Here is a 22,250-nt window from a genome sequence, read left to right as displayed (position 1 = left end):
TATTAGGAGGGTGTGGTGTTCCTTTTGTCACTGTATAAACATAATATCTTAATTGTAATATAAATGCGAATGGTTGTTTATTGGGTGTTTTCAGAATAAGACAAGGGATCTCGATAAAAGGTTTATATAAAGAAGATATAAAATATAGTTTGGAAGAAAACGTAGACTACTTTAGAGTTCCTTTTTAATTGCGCAGATAAGTCGAGGGCAAATTTAGAATACATAGAAATAGTCAGTCGTAATCCGCATGCACCTTGCTTCCGTCGCCGCCTGTGCATCCTGTAGGTGCGGGGCTGGCGCGGCTGGCGCGGGGTGCGCGCGGGGCGCGCGGGGCGGCGAGCGGCCTGCAGCGGCCCTTCCAGCCGGTGCCCCACGGCGCGGCACCACCCCACGGGGTACACGTCCGTGCTGTGCGCCCACAGCCACTGGTCGTACTCCGACCCCCAGCCGTCGAAGTGTACCTGGTGTATGATGCAACATTTCAACCCTAATCTCATGCACCTCCATACTTTTACAAATTGTGCTTAAATTAATTGAAATAGGATCTCAGTATTCGCGGAGGTTGAATTCCGAAAATTTACAGAGGTCGAGAAGTCCACGTATGAATAATGAGAATGCGGAAATTGGTCACAACTTTAAACCCGTAAAGCGTGTAATCGCGAGTAACGGTATCTCCAGTAAAGTGATTCAACTGTACATACATCAAAAATAGAATAAACACACATAAAAGTGATTTTTGAAAATGCAATAATATATTACCTTGAGCAGATCAGCGACGACTCTGGCGACGGTGGCGACGCAGACGAGGCGCGGGTCCATGAGGTCTGCGCACTCGAGGCGCATGCCGGCCACGAAGCCGTGCGACACCACGTGTCCGCGCGCCGCGAACGCCGCGCGCCCCGCCGCCACCGCGCACCCCTCGCGCAAGTACGACTCCCAGCTGAACTCCTCTATGCTGAAACTGTACACGAACCACACGTCACATGGAAACTTTACACTCATACATCAGTACTATTTAGTGTTTTTCAAGGACATTTACTTATGCATGTTCAATATTAATTACTACATTTTGCTTGCCACTCCATCCGCGCGTTATTAAAAAAATGATTAAAGAGGCTGTGTTCTTCTAGAATATTTCCTACATGCGTCACTTTAATCAAAATCCTTTAAGCCGTGTTGAAGATACGCAGCAAACAACCATCTCACCAAACTTTACTTATTGGCAATGTTCAGAGTGAAAATTGAAAGTGAAAACTACTAAAAATAGTGCAAACAAGAATCTATAAACTTACCCTGCCGGGGGCACGAGAGGGATGTTGTTTGCCATAGCAAACCCTACTGGAAATATACAGGGTGATCTTTGATGATAGCAGAACCAGTCGGACCCAGTAGCATCTGCAGGGTAGTAGTCAATTCTTATCATCATGTATCCTTCATTTAATATCTGCATTACTGTAGCGGCACATATAGCAGATAAATTCAACGGATCTATCGCTTCTAACTTCATCCCTTCAGAGAACAAAGGTGGTTCATTGGTTGGGAACTTGTAGAACATGTCGGGTGTGGTATCGTTAGGCAACAGTCGTCCGCCTGCTACCCTCTGACAGTATCCCTGTGGTGCATCTAGAGAATGACCAACTTGGAATGCCCAACCCACCGGATGAATCAATGGGGAGTCCTCGTGACACCAAAAACCATTATCCTCTGGTGAACTATCATAATACTTTACATGTAACCTTTTACCTACTATCTCAGATACACTAGCAACCTGTAATTTTAACAAAATATATATAGTTATTATCACATTTTTAATATTCACTTTTAAACCCAAAAATGACATTAATTGACTAAGTAAAACTTACCTTAACTTGAGATATTCTATTTTTGTCTACCACTTCCATAATAGAACCAATAGAAAACCTCGATACCAGACTATCACTTAGTTTACTATAGAAATTAGCGGGTAAAGTACGAGCACCTGTTAACTGTTTAACTAGAAACCTGAAAAAGGCATATTATTAGTAAGTACAATGCTTCATCATTTAAAACTGTTTTTAAATTTATCTTAAGTTATTCTTTATTTGTAGTACACCTTAATTCTTCATTAGTTGTTGCTTGCGACAATGTCTATGTGAAATTAAGATATAAAATATGTAGCTTACTCATTGAAAAACGCTTTTTTAGTTGTTTTTAAGTTATACTAATACATATAAAAATACAAATTGTTCCTTATTTTAATTTAGTTTAGATATTAGATTTTAATTAGTATAGATTATCTTAGACCACATAAAAAAATTTACTACACCGCAGAAATTGTACAATTGAAATAGAGAGAATAATAAAAGATATCATACTTTTTCCAGTCAGTATATTTATCTTCTATACTCCTTGGTGGAATAAGTGGCTTCCCTCTTGTTGCACACCATCCCACTGGATGTACTTCAGAACAACACAAATTCACCCAGAAGTCTTTCGAATCATCACTACCAAATCCTTCATACCGTAGGAGCCCCATATAACCTTTGACCTACAAAAAAATATTAATTTAATTATTTTTCACTAAATTAAATATTCCTTATAACTACATATTTGATCAAATATGATATTTACCTTTAAGACAGAAGCTACCCAAAAGAAGTCATTATTTTTCTCAGAACAATTATCACAGTCAGTATTTTTAACTTCAACCTTCATGCCTTCAAAGGTGTTATCCCACATTTCATGTAAGGGGGCATGTTTAAATAGACTCACTGGTGCTGCAAGGAAATCACAACCAAACAACTCATCTTTCCATTCATAGGTATTTGCTATCAATGCTGCAGACTGCTTTATTGGTCCTGCCTAAAAATATTGTAAAAGTAAACATGTTTAGAATATCAAAAATTGTAACAAAAGTACTAAAAGTAGCTCAATCTCATTATTATTTATCAATTGTAATGAAAATTAGGTAATTTAAAACCTAATTGGTCCATTTTCAGTATGTTTAAAAATCTTTTAGTATTGATTAGTGGTTTAAATCTCTTTTCTAGTTAATAAGTTATCTACAGAACATACCTGTAAATCAGTGAATGCAGCCTGCCAATGTTGCAGTTGTGGGAGAGGTTCTAATGGTATTAAGCCTGCCATGTGATCAGCTCCTTCCATCAGCTCAAATTTCCAGTTACAGTCTCGCTTTCTCTTTTTACTGGTGTGGCATCTCAATGAGCAAAATTGATTATTGCGGTGATAAAAATGACTGCGACGCCCCACTCTTCCACATAACTCACATAGCGCTGTAACATTGATTCTTCAATTTGTTTCTATACTTGAAGCACCAATATAAACCTAACTATGCAATAATAACATATTATAACAAAACCTTTTTTTAATCCATAAATTAAAAATGAAATGGATCTTGGTTAAATTAACTATCCAAAGTAAAGTTTAAAGTTTTTTGATTTCATTTATGTATAAATTAATTACTAATAATGATGATGTCTGCTGTAGTATCCGTCAACGGCGAACCGTGCTGCATTTGATAGTGCGATCGGAGATAGCTAATACTCTACATTTATATAAATAAAGCAGCCAAAAAGATATGTAAAATTGATCTTTTAGAATGACAACAACGGGAAGAATATGTTCAGTATTAATTACTTACTAAATGTATCTTTATCAAAGGGTACTATGGACAATTCGTCTGCAACATCAGTATCTTCAATTATGTCCGCTGAATTATTCGTATTTACATTGGAGCCGGCATTGAGATAAGCCATATTTATAAAGCCATAAACAAATATTCACCACCGTGGTTGTAAACACGGCAATATTCATGACTTAAATATTCTTTTGACAGGTGTTGAAACACCATCTTTACCTTTAAAATGTAAAGGGAAAATTAAAAAATACGTTCCACGATTAGATTTTTTCGCTACGACTAATTGTAATACAATTTCTATAAAAGTAAATTAAAACTTAATTAACTTTAACATTCAATTTCAATATCACAAGCACCATAACCAATATAGCACGATAAGCACTATAGATAATATACAATCGAATCATAATCACAGATAATCACACAAAAAACCACAGACTAGCAAACTAAATCGATGCCCAAAACAGAGTATAAAACAAGTATAGTATATGCTTATAGTGCGATCGTCAGTTCTCAATAAAAAAAATCACTAGCCACACAAGCAATGTCTACAATCTACATACACCAGCAAACTCTCATGTCCATTTTGCTTAATACTTTTAATTTGATTTACATAAATACCGTGCCGCGAGTCAAGCTCGTCTCACGTAACATACCTTTAAACATTATATAATGAGGATTACATGCCAAACTTTATTTCATCAATTCTCTTGACAACATTTAAGATAAACTAAAAGAAAGTTGGAATTTTCTCCTGTTTTAATATTTGTTTTTGTGAAACTAGGTTTTAGATTTTAAAAATAAAAAGTACATACACTTAATGAATAAATACAAATAAGAAAATAATAGATCTTAATAAGTTATAGTTTTTACTTTGACTTAATAAAGATTTAACTTCTTTCCTTTGGTTAACTTCACAAGTACATTTTTTTGTAATTTAAATATTACTAAGCTACAAACTAGTTAAACATTATTCTTCAAGGCTGTCTTGTTCTTCTGGAAGTGCTTTTTCTTTTAGTTGAAGTTCAAAAAATTGTTTTCGATGTATCAATGCTATTCGCGGCTGTCTTATACCATAATTTTCATTACCCATTTTAGTATATTTCCGCTCCCCCTCACTTCCCATTAACTCTCTTAGTGCTTGGTTACGCTGTAAAAGTTTCTCATAGAATATAACACCATTTTCCACATATTCAGGACCAAGTTCACATAATTGTTTGTCAACATCTGTCTCATAATGTACTTCTGTAAGATCCTTCATGAGGAAATAGGTTCCAACTCCAAATAAACCTACAATAGTATACATGGTAGATCTGACCAATGGGTGGGCTGCATACAAATTAAGTCTCTTATTTAAATATTGGCAAAGGTTGTACACAAAAAATATAGACATAAATGGATAGCATGATTCAAATACCACTTTGTTATTATTGGCCATTAGAATTTCTCTGCAAATAGCAAATTCTTGCACCTTATCCGGAAGAATGAGTGCATTAGCTAGTTTTTTTCCAAGTTCAGACTCCCAGTTTATGTTTTTTTGATTTACCTGAAATTTATAATATATTTTTACAATTTGAAGTCTACATTTTTATAAATGTGACAAAAAATATTTATCAACCTGAATACTATCTTTTTTAATGTCATCCACAGAATTGTAAGCAAAGTTAACAGGGATTCCAATTGCTACTCCAAATTTTGAACTTGTACTGCCTGTAAAATGTTAAAATAATTATGAATATATATTGTACATAGAAGATGGCTAGACTTCATTAATCTTAACTTTCACAATAAATAGTGCCAACATATACCTGCATGGAATAAGTCAAAACCAAAAACACTAAATGGTTGGATAAGTTTCCTGTGTGTATCTGTCAACTTTAAAATTTCAAGGCATTTATCATAGCGTGATGATAGTTCCCTTGGAATTCCAACTCGCTCACCATCTCTAAAACATTGTGATGAGTTAGACATGGCGAAACTTTTTTACAAATACATGTAAATTTTATTATTTGAACTTACTTGTAATAATGTACAAAATCTTTGTATTTTTCTAGGAAAAGGGTTTGTGGCATAAATCTAGCACAACTTAGTGCAATCCCAGCACCGGTAACAATAGCAAACGAAAACTTACGACCTTTTTCTGTTATAAACCAAGAAATGGGCTTTCGTGTAGTCATTTTATAAGCTTACAAGCAGATGACAACTGTGTTTAATTAGACAGCTTTAAATTTAAGTAGAAATATTACGTAAATAAATTTTACTAAAATCAAAAATAATCACAGTCCCCCTAACCTAACCTTGTCATTTGTCAATTGTTATGTCAATTCAATGTCATTGTTAACGTCAAAGAGCCAAGACGTTTGATAACATCTACAAAACCGTTTGGAAATAAATTAGTTTGCTTACTACTGAGTTTTATATAAATTGTTAATTGAGTACCAATACTTTTTGATTGGGTCTACAGTGATTGTGTTACGTTTTACGGTCTACTAGAGGTTTGAATAACGTGGTATCAATACAAAAATAAACTTGGTAGAATGCCGTCGTATCGTTCCACCAAATTATCGGTTCGGATCGTACATCCCTAACCCTAAAATGTAATGTCAAAATTGACAAATGCTGTTGAGGTAAAATTGTAAACAAATATAGTAATCAATAATGAATTGATAAATATTGATCTAAAATAATTTTTTCTGTTCTAAAAATATTCCATTTTTATGACATTACAATGTACGAAATCCTGAATAAAATCGAACTATTACAATTGTATAACCTAAGTGAAGACTGGGTAAAAGCAATATTTGATTCAGAATTCCTTGAATTTGAAGAATTACCCGCAGAATATGAAAATGGATGTCAAGATTCCGAATTACAAAATATCTGTCTCGAGATAATGCTATCTATAGATTCTTGGGTGAACTCGGAGCCAACTAATAATGAAGAAAAGTCATGGGCTAAACTGTCGCACGAAATACAACATGAAAAGCTTTTAGCAATCCTGGCTTACTATATTGACTATGGGAACAAAAACTTGATAAACAATGAGTCTCGTTATAATGCCTTGTTGGCTTCACGTTTATATTATAAATTGCTTGCTATTCCTGGATATAAAGCTTATCACATATATCATTCCCAACTGTTTGTTAATTCATTGGTTTGTTTATGTTTTCCAAAAACATTATGTGAAAATGAAGAAAGCTATTTGAACATTCGTGAATTAACCCGTGAAGTTAATGATACATTAAGAGCCTTACAAGAATTTGCTAGAGATTTGAGTATAGTCATACAAACATTACAATTAAAACCGAATGATATGAATTTTGAAGATATATTGAGTAATTTAGTTGACATTACTGGTGGAGCTATTGTTAAGAAATTGAATGTAGGTAAGTTGGAAGTATCAAATACATTTAGCCTAAATTTAAGTAAAATAAATGTAATGTGGCAATCAAATAGTTAAGACAAATATTTAAGTAAACAACATTTTTGGGGGTAATACTTAACAAAATACTTTTTTGAAAAAAACAATATTAGCATGGATCAGTAGAGCAAGAGAATTAGACATTTAATACAATACAATTATTTATGTATTATTTAACTATATGTTTTTAGATAAAGTTCAAGTGGGAAATTTATCTGCAAGTATTTACAACATGATAGATATCTTAGTTTGTGATTCAAAAGGAAGTCCTAATCGAGAAGCTGTCCAGGTTCTCTTTAAATGTCTTTTGCCGAAGCTTGTGGCAGCATCTACTGATTCTCGGAGCAGTAATGTAAGTAAAACAAATAACTTAGTATATTTTATATTACAACATATTTGTCACCAATTATTAAATTGTAATTCTCATAGTAATTGATTTTTTAGCAAGATTAATACTTTTATTTCAGAATGTTGTGAGAGCATCATATGTAACATACTCAGCACTACTTCTAAGTAAATTTGGAAAAGCTGCATTGCCTGGTTACACAATTTTACTGCAACACCTTTGCTACACATTAGAGGGACTGGTATGTAACATAGAATATAAAATATTCTGTGCATAATAGTACAAATGCTCATAATCATGATTTATAAATTCAGTGAATCTTATATAATAAGAAAATTATACTTCAAAGCCTTTGATGCATATTATCATACACTAGCTTTCGCCTGTGACTCTGTGCATGTGGAATTAAAAGAACTTAGTAAATAGCCCGTGTCTTCTAGCATATGTTCTACATCTGTACCAAATTTCATTAATATTCATTCAGCAATTTAGGCTAAAATCTCAATTTATTTATATAAATATTAGCAAGATATCTACTGAAATAAAAATTAATCCCTTGGTATCTGGACCAGGTCTTTTTCACTGGAGATACTGACTTTTTCCTTGTGGCATCGTCCAAATGACATTATGAAAACTATTTTTTATTATTAACATTCTGTAAAATTTTTGATTTAACTCACCCCTTTGGTGTAATAGTGTAAAAAATATATAAATAATGAATATAGATATAGATATATTTAACTCCATGCCACTGACATTGATGTATCACCATCATATTACAAAATAATAATATTGTGTAACAAAACAACATAAATTTAAAATAATTTTTAGGAGCGTGCTGAGGTCCGTACTGCTCGTATGTCTCTCGTACTTGGTTTGATGAGTCTTCTGCCCAAAAGGTCTTATAAGGATTTTATAAAATGGATTCTGAAATTATCAAGTACATCAAAAGTGTCCCACAGGCAAATAGCTGTGGTAAGTTAGATGTACTTTTTAACACTCAAAACAAGTAAAGATTAACTAATATTAGTTACTAGCTGTTACCGTGCCGCTTCATCTGCATGATATTATGTAAAATTTCATTTTATTTTTTGCATTTGACAAATTACCAATTGCAATTGTCACAATGACTTGACATGACAAACCTTTACAATCTTGTTTTCTTGATGTTGGCAGCAACTTATGGTCTCTTTCCCACATTAGGGTTTTCATCCAAAATATTTACCCCCTAAGTTTAATGGCGTGAAAATGTATAGTCTATAGCATTATTCAAAAATATGCTGCAATTGCTGACATCTTAGGCAACAAAGTAGTGTGTGTTTACGCTTTATTGTAATAGTATAGATAAAATGTCTCAAGAAACTTTAATTAATATAATTGAGTAAAGATTGTTTAATTTATGTAACCACCACAGGCCATAATAAGGTCTGTCATTATTTAATTTATGAATCGGACTTATATACATTTTGATTGTTCTAAAGAGAAAGTAATCTTTGATGTCATTAACGGGTTATAATAGTAATCTCTTCACCTTGCATTCATACCAGTTCTTAAGATATTTACGTTTATTTTCAGGAAATATTGAGCAAACTTCTTAATAATGATCCAGAGGAAGCAGTTGGAAATGAAAATTTAATGGAAAATCAAAACAGAAGTGATGCTGGTAGTTTTTTTTTAAATAACAAAAAGGATTCTTATGGTTTAACAAATAAACTGGAATAATGTAATTTATAAATTTTCAGATTCTGGTATTCAGGATTCTAGTTTATTGACGACCAATGTAGACGAGGTCTCCACTCTCAGTCCAAACGCAGTTCAAAATGTTACTAATGGAGGAAATTATGAAGATGTCAATCCATCTGTAAGTGATCAAACATTGTTATAAAAAAAATTATAATAAATCAGTTATGTCTTAATAAATAAAATTCAAGTTTTAAATCAATAACAGACAAATAAAAAACTCATATAACTTTGAAATTAAAATAATGAAAAGCTTTTATTGATTCCTTACAAAAAAATACAGGTTACTATAATAAGATCTTAGTTTAAACATTTTGAAATCTAACAGTAGGTACTTATTAACTTAATAATTAGACAATTAAAAGTGGAATGTATAGTAACATTATTAATACTTTAAAAAGGAAACTTACATGTACTTTGTTATTTGCTTCAGGATACCTAAACCAAAGATGAAATAAAAACCTAAAAAAATAGCATTATCTACAAATAATTTATAAATTTCCATTAAAGGATATACTGAAACCTTATAATGTCTTACATAAATTTGAGCAATGTTCAATTAGTAACATTTTAGCAGTTATATGTATATTTTATATATAATTGTATCGTGTTCAGAGGCAACAGGAGCAAGATGCGGTGCTGGAGGAGGAGGATGACCTGAGCCAGGTGCTGCAGGCGCGCTCGCACGCCGCGCCGCACGCCGCCATCGTGCGCGCGCTGTACGACCGCGCGCACGACGTGTCCAGCACGCTGCGCATGCGCGCGCTCGCCGTGCTCACCGACTGCGTCGACAGCACGCACCCGCCGCTGCAGGACGCTATAAAGGTAACCTCATATTTTCTCATATATGTAATTAAAAAAGCACTAGCGGCACATCATTCAAAGATTTCTTACTTCTTACTTAATATTATAAATGCGAAAGTTGAGATAGATATATGGATGTTTGTTTGTTAGAGTTTGTAGCCTAAACGGCTGGAGAGATCTCCATGAAATTTGGTTTGGCTCCATGAAGTTTAAGCGCGTGGTTGACTATGGCTTAGTCACCCGTTACTTAGGGTAGCTTTCGAGCCCCTCGTTGCGGACTTATAGTGGTGATGATGATGATTATATTTTGTGTGGTGTGCACGCGGTGTGATCAGAATCTGAACGGCGCGTGCGAGGTGTCGCGGCTGACGGCGCTGGCGGGGCGCTGCGTGTGCGACGAGCGCGCCGTGGTGCGCCGCGCCGCCGCCGCGCTCGCGCACCGCCTGCTCGCCGCACAGCGCGCGCACACGCCCAACGACCTCGCAGTAATCTCACTCAATACTATTATCTATTTAAACTATAAATCACACTGACAAAATATTTTACATGACCGATTAAAGGAGGAATTAACTTTGATTTTATAGAATCTTATATAAATATTTTTATTATTTTTGTATGTAATGAAATAACTCAAAAACTACTGGTCCGATTTAAAAAAATCTTTCCCCATTAGAAAGGAGATTTATCAGTGAGTAACATAGACAAATGTTTTATTACTTTTTAATATCAAGAGGACGAAGTCGCAAGCAATAGCTAGTCTTTTATAAATATGACTTTAATAGTTGTAGCGAGTTGACTTGTATCGAATTTAAACTATTTTATATATAATATCAATACATATTTACGCAAATAATGTAATTGTAACTACCGTAATTAACTTAAACACTCAGAGTTACTGGTCCCGCCAAAATGGCGCGCTATTCTCAATTTACTAAATGACATTGACAGATGTCAGATCTAGTGTTGCGCCAATCCTCTAGTGCAGTTTTCTGCAGCAGATTGTCTTCGTAACAATACATAAACTGGTCGATATCCCGCATCAATTTTAATATTGCAGTTTCAAAAATCTTGATCCCAAACGAGCATCGTCAGCTAAAGATCTACGCAGGTGTAGGGATGGGCATATTATATTCTTAATACATTATAACAAAACTACCAGGTTCTCATAAGCTTATGCCGGGACGCGAGTATAATAGTGCGGTCGACGGCCATCACGGCGTTGGGCGAGCTGGTGACGCAGATGCCCAGCGACGAGCTGCTTGATGCCTTCCTCTCCGGACCTATGCACCAGCTCTCGGACCCAGAAGCTAAGGTGAGAAATTAATCATATACATACGCTCACGGACTCGCATGTAAACACACCTAAATATGCAAACATATGTGCAATATTTAACATCTTTACTAATACTAGCTTTTATCCGCGTATCTATCCGTGAATGGAATTAAAATTCCAACTCTAACAAAAATCCATACATCCATTAAATTTCGCATTTATATTTTTAGTAAGATTGTGAAGTAGAAAGGTTTGTATTCTTGTATGTATTCGATTTTAAAAAAAATCTTTTACCATTACAAAGATACTTTATACCAGACAGACTATATTATTTTTCTCAATCGCTAGTTAGGTATATAGTCCAAAGACATTCAAAAAACATATCAGTATCTGTGTGTCATACTAATATTATAAATGCGAGTTTGGATGGATGGATGGTTGTTTGTTAGAGTTTGTAGCCTAAACTGCTGAACGGATCTTAATGAAATTTGGAATAGATATAGAAGATAGTCTGGAAGAACACATAGGACTAACTTTTGTTTTTTTTTTTAATTCCACGCGGACGGAGTCGCGGGCGAAAGCTAGTCTTGGCGTGTCTATAAATTGAGATCCTATCGTACAAAGTACCGGTAAAAATGTTGTTCCCTGACCAGTCTATATAACTCTTCACTGTCTTTATAATTATTTGTTTTTTTTTTTTTAAATAAAGGTGCAAGATCAAGTGGTGACGCAAATCCAGCAAATCCTGTTCGATCGTTTGCACACGCACAGCGGCGTGGCGGCGGAGGACGCGCTGCCCTGGATGTTCCTGGCGGCCGTCGTGCGGAACAACATGCGCAGGCACTTGCAGAAAGCCTGCACCTTACTGCACAACACATCCAAACACATTAGGTAATTGCTTTTTTTGTTTTGGCATACTTTACCCTGCGACTCTTTTCGCTCGGAATTAAAAAAAATTGGTAAGTAGCCTATGAGTTCTTCCATCTATCCAATTTCTAGTTCCGTCGAGCTATTTAAGAGATACCTTCTAACATCCATCCACATACTTTCACTGTATTTTATTTTTGTGTAGCAGATTTCTTTTTAGCTTTTTTTCTATTCTTATGTATCCTAAGTATTATTATTAAAATGAAATCTGTTATTTCTTTCCATATCTTACTAATATTATAAATGTGAAAGTTTAGATGGATGGATGGATGGATAGATGGATGTTTGTTAGAGTTTGTAGCCTAAACGGCTCAACCGATTTCAATAAAATTTGGCATAGATGTAGAGGACGGTCTGGAAGAACACATAGGCTACTCACTTTTGATTTTTTCAATCCCACGCGAACGGAGTCGCGGGCGAAAGCTATATGAATATTTTTTTGTATTTTTTCAGCAACCGTTTAATAGAGATAATAAAATCTCACTTGGGCAAGGTGAGCGCCGCGCGCGACCTGCAGTGCCTGGCGCTGCTCACCTGCGCCGCCAGGCAGCTGCACTGCGAACAACTGCACTTCCTTCTCGAATACTTCTATAAACTAGAGGATGATGCACAGGTAACACTTACTGCTTTGAACTTATAGTAGACGGTAACTTATTATTGACTAGCTGTTCCTTTCATCTGTATGGTAATTTTTAAAAAATGTATTTGTTTACCGTTGCCGTGGCAACCTTGCTTCTTTGTTGCTATTGGCTTGTAGTTTTTGTCCCTTTCTTGTATAACTATTTTTTCAATTTATTCAGTCCCTTAATTAGATAGCTTGAAAACATATAGCCTATAACGTGCTGTAAGTGTATTGCTTTTTATCACAAAAAGAATTATGCAAAAACATACTGTGATTGCTCACATTCTATATAACAAAGTAGTAGCCTCATTATAATCAGTATATAAGTAATTTTTTAATTAATTTGGATTTAAATAAATAACGTTTTTGTATTGAAAAATGCATTTACTGTATAACAGAAGCCTGACGTCCGCATCGTGGCGATGACATTGGAGATGCTGACGCTGTGGTCGCGCTGGCTGAGCGCGGAGCAGCGCGAGGCGCTCCGCCAGCACCTGCTGCAGGCGCTGGCCGCCGCCGCCACACACGACGATGGTAAATAATACTGACAAACATACCAAGCCTGTAGCCACCTAAATCATATATGTATATTATAAATGCGATAACTTAGATGGATAGATTTTTGTTAGAGTTTGGACCGTAAACGGATTTCTATTTAGTCGTGTAATTCCATTTAAAGGTTGCAGACCCGATCGCGTCACTCTAGCGGCTCACTTGGACCCAAATAATTTGGAATGGGCGTCGCATCTTATGAAAATCGGTAAGTTAAACAAACAGTTATGTTGACTTATTTTCATTAATATAATTTATTGTAAAATCATTATCAACTTGCCCTTGCTACAGATAATCCGCACAGTATGTACTGCTCTTCCATTAATCTCTATCGTCATATTTGAAATTACTCCTTTTAAGCATATCCTCTTTCACACAATCTATATATACTTTCTTGTTTATGTCTTTATCTCGCAGCATATGTCCATTACCACGATAACTTTTGGCTTCGCTATAACTGGCACTACTTTCAAATTTACTTTAATACACAGGTCTATTCACCATAATAATAAATATACTGGATATTTGTAACAATATATGATTATGTATTTCCTACACAAAAACACACATACAAAATGTATATAATTTTCTTTTTTATGTATTGATTTTCACAAATGGTGAAGGGATTAGCACACAGGGGAACCTAGTTCAGAATCCAAGGCACTCTTGAAAGGTATATTTATAATGTTAAGAACAAAATTAGTACCGTGCGGTAGAATTGGCGCAACTCTAGATTATCGGCATAAACGTCACGTCCCTAGCTGACAGCTGTCAATGTCACTAGAAGTATGGATAGATTGGCGCGCATCCTAAGTCCTGACGAGAAGTGTTGCTCTGAGTTTAAAGCGACAGTATCAATTAAATAAGTTGTCTAAAAATAATTAAAGTGGAATAAAGCATTTATTTATGAATTGTCTGTACGTGCAGCGGAGTACCGCGCGGCGGGGGGTGGTGAGGGCGGTGGCGCAGTGGCGGAGTGCGTGCGCGCGGCGGACCTGTCGCTGGTGGCGCCCGCCGCGCCCTCGCCCGACCTGCTGCACTCGCTGCTGCAGCGCATACAACACCCCACCTCAAGTAACTATTCTACTCGGTCTATTGTATTGCATTTTCATGTTTTATCTTACTCTGTGAAAGTGAATGGGTTTTATTGTCAATGAGCAAGTTCAATTAACTTTTGAATCGTGTATTCTTACATAAAAACTGGCATTGAGAATGGCAGTTTCATTTGATTTTGACAGTTTTAGATGGATGGATGGATGTTTGTTAAAGTTTGTAGCCTAAACGGCTGAACGGATTGCGATGAAATTTGATATACATGTAGAGGATAGCGTGGAAGAACACATAGGCTATTCATTTTTTTAATTCCACGCGGACGGAGTCGCGGGCGAAAGCTAGCATATATATAATAGATTGAGGTGAGTGTAACTTGTGCAGGCGAGGTCGGTGAGGGCGGTGAGGGCGGTGAGGGCGGCGAGGGCGGCGCGGGCGATGTGTGCGAGGTGAGCGCGTGCGTGGTGGCGGTGGGGCGCGTTTGCGTGCGGTCCCGCGCCGCCGCCGCCGCCGCCGCGCCGCCGCTGGCCGCGCTGCTGCGGGACGCGCGCGCGCCGCTGCCCGCACGGCTCAACGCGCTCCTCGCACTCACAGACATATGCATCAGGCGAGTCTGAAACACACACATACATATTTGTAGTAAACGCGACTTGTGTAGAGACAGACAGACAATTTTCGTTATCAAAAACGCAAATATACATCATCTTCCGGAAATCTGGAATTTTTCTTTTGGTACAGAAACTCCAAATTAAAAATAAAATAGATACTCCAATTTTATTATCTGCATCTTTCATTTTAGCCTTTACTCGGTTGTCTTTTTTCGTCAAAAAAGTAATTATAGCATGTATAAGCAGATACGCGTGCATTGTGGAGCCGCTGCTGGGCTCGATCAGCCAGTGCGTGGAGGTGGGCACTGCGGCCGCGCTGCGCCGCGCCGCCGCGCGCGCGCTCACCCGCCTGCTGCTCGCCGGCTACCTGCGCCTGCGCACGCCGCTCTACTACCGGTACACCACTACACCACTACACCACTACACCACTACACTACGCTACATTCTTATATTGGCCTAGCAATCAACTGGCACGTAAACGCTAACTGTCGCCAGTGAATCCATAACTGGCCAACTGTACTGACCAATTGTGAATCGCCCATTTTTTGAGCTGTGAACCGTAAAGCATAATACTGAATCTTGAGTAGTCAAATCAAAGACTAGACAGAGTGAACATTTTTCACCGGTAACTTTGAAAGTTTACGTTAGTTTTCAAGTTTAGTACGCGGCTTTATGTCCTTGTATTGACATGTTGCAAAACATTTTAAAATTAAAACATTTGAATATGATTTAGTGACGTGTCGATTTGTCCTATTAATAGATAGCGTTAGTGGATGTAATAATGTCTCTTGTGAAGTGCGAATTATGCTTCTTCTACATATTTAAATCTCTGAGGCAAGTACAAGAAGAACCTAAGTTGTATTGTGTTTTTTTTTATAACATAAGGTAGCAAACGAGCAAGCGGCCACCTGAATCCGTCAAAATGGCGAAGCAACCGCTGCCCATAGACATCCGCAATTGCAGATGCGTTGCCTACCGTCGGCCGGAGGAAACACACATAAAGAGTATATTTCCCCTTCCTATGCATCTCCTCCACTGTCAAATCCTCTTCCTCTATCCATCCTCTTATAAGAAAAGGGTGGTAAAGAGAAAGGGACTAAAATTAGGCTTCCGGCACCACACTCATCAGACGAAACACGGAATTACTTATATTTGACGCCTGTCTTCTGTGTGGTCGTGGTATTACACCGGGCGTGCTGGCCCTGCAGTGCTAACATGTTAAAGCGGGCACTAACACTGTTTGATATAGTTGTTTGTGCGTGTGCAGCTACTGCGCGCTGCTGGCGGACGAGGAGCGCGAGGTGCGCGAGCCCGCAGAGTACTACGTGAGCAGCTGCCTCACCGCCGACCACATCTACCACCACTTCGTCGACTGCCTGCTCTACTACAACAGCGACGAAGGTTACACAATTAACAAAAATTATAACCAAATACAAATTAAACTCTTTGGACAATAATGTCATATTGAAAGCGGCATCTGCACAAGAGAATGTCGGTATTTTTAATTTCTAGTATGATCTAAAGAAAATAGTATAAAGTTTGGTTTTTAACACGAACTCTTCCCGTGCGATTTCATCCGCATGAAGTTATAAAAGAAAATGGCTGTTTATATTTGTAAAATGTTCAATAGCAAATGTCATAATTCGATTTCACAAATAACAATGAAGGCCAATCCAATGTCATAGGATAATATTTACTGTTACATTGGCAACCTTGATGTTGTCAACTTGTAGTTTTTGGTCCCTTTCCCACATGAAGGGTTTTGCCAATTACCTTAACCCGTGACAATATAGCCTACAGTGTATCGTATGTGTAGAGCTTTTTAACAAAAAAAACAGTTATTCAAAAACTGTGATTGCTGACATCCTACATAACTAAAGGTCTGTCCAATCACTGGCTGATAGAGACTTAGATAGTACTAAAATGACATCACCGTCAGATAAGGTAACAAAATGCGATATTTCCATGACATTGGTGGGCCTATGGTACACTGGCAAGGGTAGAGCCGCAGCGGGGTGCCTGAAGGTGTCGGTGTGCAGGCGGCGGCGTGTCGTTCTCCGCGCGGCAGCTGGTGTACGACGTGATGCTGCAGCGGCTGTCGGCGCTGCAGAAGCTGGGCGTGCAGGGGCGCGTGGCGCGCGAGGTGGTGCAGCACGCGGCGGCGCAGTGCGAGCAGGGCGCGCTGCCCGACGCGCTGCACGCCGCGCTGCTCGACGCCATCACGCTGCTCTGCGGCCCGCGCATGAAGCTGCCCAGTAATCTCACATTGTCTTATATCTACACTAGTTGTTGCCCGCGACTTCGGCCACACAATATTAAGATAAAATACCTTATAATATGCCCGTCTATGTCACCAAGCTTCAGTGAAAGCCCAGTTGAAATCGGCCCAGCCGTTTCAGAGGTTACCCGGAACAAATGCGGCTTGCGGATAGATATATAGACAAACAAAAACTTGTTTTTTAACTTTTTCGTTATCTGTAACGCAAATACATCATCTACCCGAAATCTGTAATTTTTCCTTTGATATTTACATTCAATTACACGTGATACATTTAATATTAAAATAGCAATATTTTAAAAAATAACAAATGAAGACGTATTATTGACGGATAAAGGCAGACATGTTTTTGAAACCAAATGATATACAGGTTTATAAAGTTTTACAAATTTACGTATACAGTTGACTGAACAGTTGTACAGTAATCCAAACATGCCATGGAATATATAGGTTCACTGGCACTAGTTATTTTTTACATTATGCCAATTAAACGCCAATGTGGTTAAAACGCTACTGGCCTACTTTACCTGGCTTAATGTAAAAACATTTACCTTTATGAGGTAGTCACAAGTTTACATTCTTCAAAGCATTCTTTAATACAAAATTTCTGATAAATTTTTTATTTGGTAAACATTTTAATAGTACATCGACCAGTATAAATTGGAACGTGTGCCCTTTTTAAATGACCTTGTTGTCTCATTTTATTTTACAAAATAAAAAAAAATTAATCTGATACCATATACGTCAATTAAAACTCCACAACATCAGCAATAATTTTATTTTTCTATAGGACATATAGCATGACGGCCACCGTCTACTGGTATTGTAGCCCCTGTGATGTTACTGGCAACATCGCTGGCTAAAAATATTATAACTGAAGCAACTTCTTTACTCTCACCCGCACGCCCTAAAGCATGGGTGTCGACACATTTCTTCAAGAACTCTTTGTATTGCTCTTTGTTCATGGTAGATTTCATATGAATACCGGTTGATATTACACCAGGATTTATAGCGTTTACTCTCACGCCTTTAAGACCTAGCTCCAGAGCGATACATCTTGTAAACTGATCCAAAGCAGACTTTGACATACAATACGCTAAAACAGTTGGAAATGATCTTATACCAGCAATACTTGATACGTTCACAACTGACCCTTTCGTTTTAATGAGATGGGGAACTGCCAACATAGTCAAATAATATGCTCCCCTAACATTTGTGTTCATCACTCTATCGTACTGCGCCAAACTGGTGGTTTCTATCGATCCACTTTCTAGAATCCCAGCATTGTTTACAAGAATATCTAATCTGCCAAATTTCTCTATTGTACTTTCCATGACATTGTCTACGTCGGCATCCACGTTTATATCAGCAATTATCACCAGAGGTGCTTGTTTACTTCCAGTGCCTTCTTCACATTGTTTGGCGACATTTCCTAGGTTTATTTTGTTTCTTCCAGTAAGAACTAGTTTGGCGTTAAGTTTTGCAAACTCCACAGCCGTTTCTGCACCAATTCCAGAACTAGCTCCAGTTATTATCACGACTTTGTCGGTGAACATTTTATCAGCTAATTTAATTAAGACATGTACAAATGTCCAATAAGTTTGAAAATGATTAGATTATATTTAAGACTAGATGTCTAGAGCAAGGACTTAAAAGTACTAGTTTTATTATGCACAATTTTTTTTTTGTATAGCGATATAAATTTAATCTCACTCGGAGCTGTTTGACCTTAGTTGGTATAAATATTTTGAATGTTAATGTAAGTTAAAAGATAGTATTTATGGTATGAAAATATATTTTTTATTTCCATTCTATTGTATAATACATTTACGTTATTTCATAATAATATTCGCATTCACAAGGCTCCATTCCAGTATTTTTGCTTGTTGTAGGAAATAATACTGTCATCTTATAATAGACATAATATATATGTTTTGTTTAGGTATTTCAACAGTGGAACCTCACGGTTACCAATTGACGATTGATGTTACAAATCACTCAAAGTCAAATTATAATTAAAATAGAACAAGGCAAGCTAAAGACTACGCTAATGAAAAGGCATTATTTACGACAGTTCAAAACTATCGTAAATAAAATAATAACATAAAGCCCTTGTATTTCACAAATTGCTTATTGTTAACTTATTTAAATTAATTTAATGATAGTGTTTCATATGTTTACATACTCACACTACATAAATCACTTCACAAAAACTATGAAGTACATCCAACAGCGGATCCCGGGGATGGGTGGTTTATGGGGGTCATGACCTTCCCCCCTGAGCTGGTTGGTAACGAGCTCGACAAAATATATTTACATATTTTGTCAAGCTCTTAACTTGACCACGACCATCTGACCCCCCCCCCCTGGCGCCAAAGTTGGATCTGCCCTTGAGTACTTCTACACTCTGCAAAAATACTGGTCAATAAAACTATTTTTTTTTTCTGGTTACGCTTCAAAATAAGTTCGTGGCTTGTACTATACGGTTAACTACAATTATAATGATCGAAATCAAAGTCCTCTAAAACTATATGTAATATGTTGGTATACATTTACGCAATGTAACTTTTATTTTATTTTTCAGAAAAACCACAAACTACGGGTGACACAGCGGACATAGACGACCTCACGGAGAGAGTTACCAGCAACATAGTCTCGTATGTAAGTATCAGATCTTTTATACAAAATAACATTTATATGCTAAGTTTCTTAGCTAAATATTCAGCAGGTAATCCTGTACTCATGATAAATCAATAGATATCATAATAATTTTGCATTTAAATGTTAAGATGCCCGAGGATCCCAGAGTAAAAGTAAGTTATTTCATAAACCAATATACCTTTTTATTTTTGGTAAATGTTTTCAGCAATTTTGCTTTTATAATTTTATTGGAAATCGCATTATTTTTTGTTATCTTTTACCAGCTTTTGTAAGTTTTAAATAAATTTTTAATATCCGCCATATTTCTTCAATTGTCGATATATAACCGTTATTTTTACATTTTGATTTATTTAAAACTTAAAATATTCTGATTGTTTTAATAAATGTCGCTTAATAGTTCTTTTTTATGTTAATAGATTCATTTTGTTAGATAGCAGTACCTAGTTTTGTTTTTTTTTTATTTTTTGTTTTAGTAATAGTTACGCACCCAAAATACGTTTTTATTAAAATTTAGTAAATGTGTAGTAGTTAGTATTTTAAGTTTATGTATCTGAAACTAAGCATGTATATGTAGATATATGAATGTTGTAGAAACAAAAAAGTGTAAGATAGTTTAAAACGTTTTGTGCCACCCACTAGCGAGATCCGAGTAAAATGTGGCACCGGTTGTATTTATATACATATGAATCCATCACAACGTTGTGCTCTAGCACTGGGTCTAGGATACTTGGAACATCATTTACCAGTAGCATTCGCGTGCAACTCCGTCTGCATGTACAAAACAAAAGTAAAACTATTTGTTCTTCAGACAATGCTCTACATATATGGCAAATTTCGAGTCGAGATTCGTTCAGTCCTTTAGGCGAAAACTTAGAAACACCAATCCGTCTGACCGTGCACATTATACTTCATACTAATATTATGCGAGAGTTTACATGGATGAATGGATGTTTCTTAAAGTTTGTAGCCTAAAGGCCTGATCGGATCTCGATGAAATTTAGCACATGCAAAACGTAATCGGGAAGAACGTATAGGCTACTTACCTTTTTTAACACTTCGCGGACGGAATCGCGGGCAAAAGCTAGTTTATAATATGATTGAGATGTGTGTGTGTGTGTGTGTGTTTGTCAGAAAATGAAGCGCACCGTGGCGGAGGTGCTGGTGCCGGGCGTGCTGCGGCTGTACGCGCACCTGCGGCCGCGCGGCGGACAGCTCGCCGCCTACCTCGTGCGCCTCGCCACCGACCTGCTCGCCGACTACCGCCACGAGGTACTGCTCTGCTCGCCGCTTCTATACACCACTGCCCGTTCTCTAATAATAATAAGAGCTTAAAATATTCTTTGTCAAAAAAATTGTTTCAATAGATCGAGGAGTTGATCCAGCTGGACGAGGAGCTGGTGCAGCGCATCCGACAGTTCCAGGAGACGATCGGGCTGGAGCCGTCGTTCGGCAACGCGCGCAACCTCGTCACCGCCTCCGCGCCGCCCGACCCCGACACGCCGCGCGCGCCGCGCCGCCGCCCCGCGCCGCGCCCCGCGCACCACGCCCACCACACGCCCAAGCGCGCGCTCCGCATATAGACTGCCTCTTATTGACGTAATGGAACTCCGGTACTTGGCTTGATGTTTAATAAGTATTCGTTATTGTAGTTGTATTAACAATCAATTGATTAGCTCGAGATAGGATGCATGGCCGCGCAGCGACAGACGAAGAGCAACAGAGAATGAATGTCCAATAGGGATGTCCGTATGACGTTGTTGCTAGTGATGTCTGTAGTCGATCATTAGGGATCACTATGAAGGTGACATAGGCACCAACATAGACAAATATACTATTAGGGTTGTAATGGAGGTCGTTTTAATAAAGCGGATGCGGACGTTAACAGGAGCAGAGACGGTGGTGGATAGTAAAATATTAATTGTTATATATTAAAGAAATAAATAGTAACACAGTTCAGTAATGAAATAAAAAATATATCCACCAATAACAATCGAATCTCAAAGGTAAACATGCGTGTACAAATCGAAAATGTGTAACTGCTATCACACTGCTGCCACGCTTCTCTTGCGTTACGACGTAAATTAACCTTCGTTATAACTCCGCTTTAGAAATAACGGAGGCGGAGAGCTATTGTTTCTTGCGGAAGTTACGCCCTTGCAGAAGCGGAGACGGAGTTCCGTTACATCCCTACTATTTATTTAACTATGAGTTAGTTATGAGTGTAGTAAGGTACATCGCTAGAGAGAGATGGATGGATTGCATGAAAGGTGACATGGTCAAGAAGGGAGTGACTGAGATGATCAATTATAGATTTATTTGGAGGACGATAAC

The 22,250-nt window shown here is 37.3% G+C and overlaps 4 protein-coding genes across 5 annotated transcripts; 1 reads left to right on the top strand and 3 right to left on the bottom strand.

Moving 5' to 3' along the window:
• Position 1: 1 nt before the first annotated feature.
• LOC106106424 (polycomb protein Sfmbt-like) lies at positions 2–4,388 on the bottom strand (the record flags this gene model as incomplete). The annotated part of the gene is made up of 9 exons (XM_013287003.1): positions 3,641–4,388; positions 3,055–3,272; positions 2,611–2,841; positions 2,355–2,527; positions 1,863–2,001; positions 1,293–1,768; positions 760–961; positions 254–461; positions 2–30 (listed from the first exon to the last, which is right to left on the bottom strand). Coding segments are annotated over exons 1-9 (1,791 nt in total), but the record flags the coding sequence as incomplete, so codon positions are not given.
• Positions 4,389–4,493: 105 nt separating this feature from the next.
• Positions 4,494–5,951, bottom strand: LOC106106662 (transmembrane protein 177). Of its 2 annotated transcripts, XM_013287280.1 has the most exons (5): positions 5,657–5,951; positions 5,446–5,582; positions 5,256–5,347; positions 5,055–5,183; positions 4,803–4,927 (listed from the first exon to the last, which is right to left on the bottom strand). In XM_013287280.1, exons 1-5 carry the CDS (start codon positions 5,812–5,814, stop codon positions 4,895–4,897), a joined length of 549 nt encoding a protein of 182 aa, XP_013142734.1. In that variant the 5' UTR covers positions 5,815–5,951; the 3' UTR covers positions 4,803–4,894. The 2 variants fall into 2 exon arrangements, with proteins under 2 accessions (XP_013142733.1, XP_013142734.1); XM_013287279.1 differs by having other exon boundaries at positions 4,494–5,183.
• Positions 5,952–6,256: 305 nt separating this feature from the next.
• On the top strand, positions 6,257–22,240 carry LOC106106680 (condensin-2 complex subunit D3-like). Its single transcript, XM_013287303.1, has 21 exons — positions 6,257–7,023; positions 7,250–7,410; positions 7,526–7,645; positions 8,236–8,379; positions 8,980–9,067; positions 9,147–9,265; positions 9,760–9,969; positions 10,284–10,433; positions 11,108–11,260; positions 11,931–12,112; positions 12,602–12,761; positions 13,169–13,304; positions 13,450–13,530; positions 14,250–14,396; positions 14,757–14,979; positions 15,227–15,376; positions 16,248–16,381; positions 17,020–17,235; positions 19,843–19,919; positions 21,051–21,188; positions 21,284–22,240. The coding sequence occupies exons 1-21, from the start codon at positions 6,366–6,368 to the stop codon at positions 21,497–21,499; spliced, it is 3,663 nt and encodes a 1,220-aa protein (XP_013142757.1). The 5' UTR covers positions 6,257–6,365; the 3' UTR covers positions 21,500–22,240.
• LOC106106681 (uncharacterized oxidoreductase TM_0325-like) lies at positions 17,535–19,836 on the bottom strand. The gene has a single exon (XM_013287304.1). The coding sequence runs from the start codon at positions 18,812–18,814 to the stop codon at positions 18,035–18,037; it is 780 nt and encodes a 259-aa protein (XP_013142758.1). The 5' UTR covers positions 18,815–19,836; the 3' UTR covers positions 17,535–18,034.
• Positions 22,241–22,250: the final 10 nt, after the last annotated feature.

Source organism: Papilio polytes, unplaced genomic scaffold (assembly GCF_000836215.1).
Source record: "Papilio polytes unplaced genomic scaffold, Ppol_1.0 DF822178.1, whole genome shotgun sequence".
Classification (NCBI taxonomy): domain Eukaryota; kingdom Metazoa; phylum Arthropoda; class Insecta; order Lepidoptera; family Papilionidae; genus Papilio; species Papilio polytes.
This window is presented reverse-complemented; position numbering and strand designations above follow the sequence as displayed.

Coding starts and splice junctions, on each gene's coding strand:
- LOC106106680 (XM_013287303.1), top strand. CDS start 6,366: ATGTACGAAATCCTGAATAAAATCGAACTATTACAATTGTATAACCTA. Junction 7,024..7,249: donor TGTTAAGAAATTGAATGTAG/GTAAGTTGGAAG, acceptor ATATGTTTTTAG/ATAAAGTTCAAGTGGGAAAT. Junction 7,411..7,525: donor CTGATTCTCGGAGCAGTAAT/GTAAGTAAAACA, acceptor CTTTTATTTCAG/AATGTTGTGAGAGCATCATA.
- LOC106106681 (XM_013287304.1), bottom strand. CDS start 18,814: ATGTTCACCGACAAAGTCGTGATAATAACTGGAGCTAGTTCTGGAATT.
- LOC106106662 (XM_013287279.1), bottom strand. CDS start 5,814: ATGACTACACGAAAGCCCATTTCTTGGTTTATAACAGAAAAAGGTCGT. Junction 5,583..5,656: donor GATTTTGTACATTATTACAA/GTAAGTTCAAAT, acceptor ACAATGTTTTAG/AGATGGTGAGCGAGTTGGAA. Junction 5,348..5,445: donor TTTTGACTTATTCCATGCAG/GTATATGTTGGC, acceptor AACATTTTACAG/GCAGTACAAGTTCAAAATTT.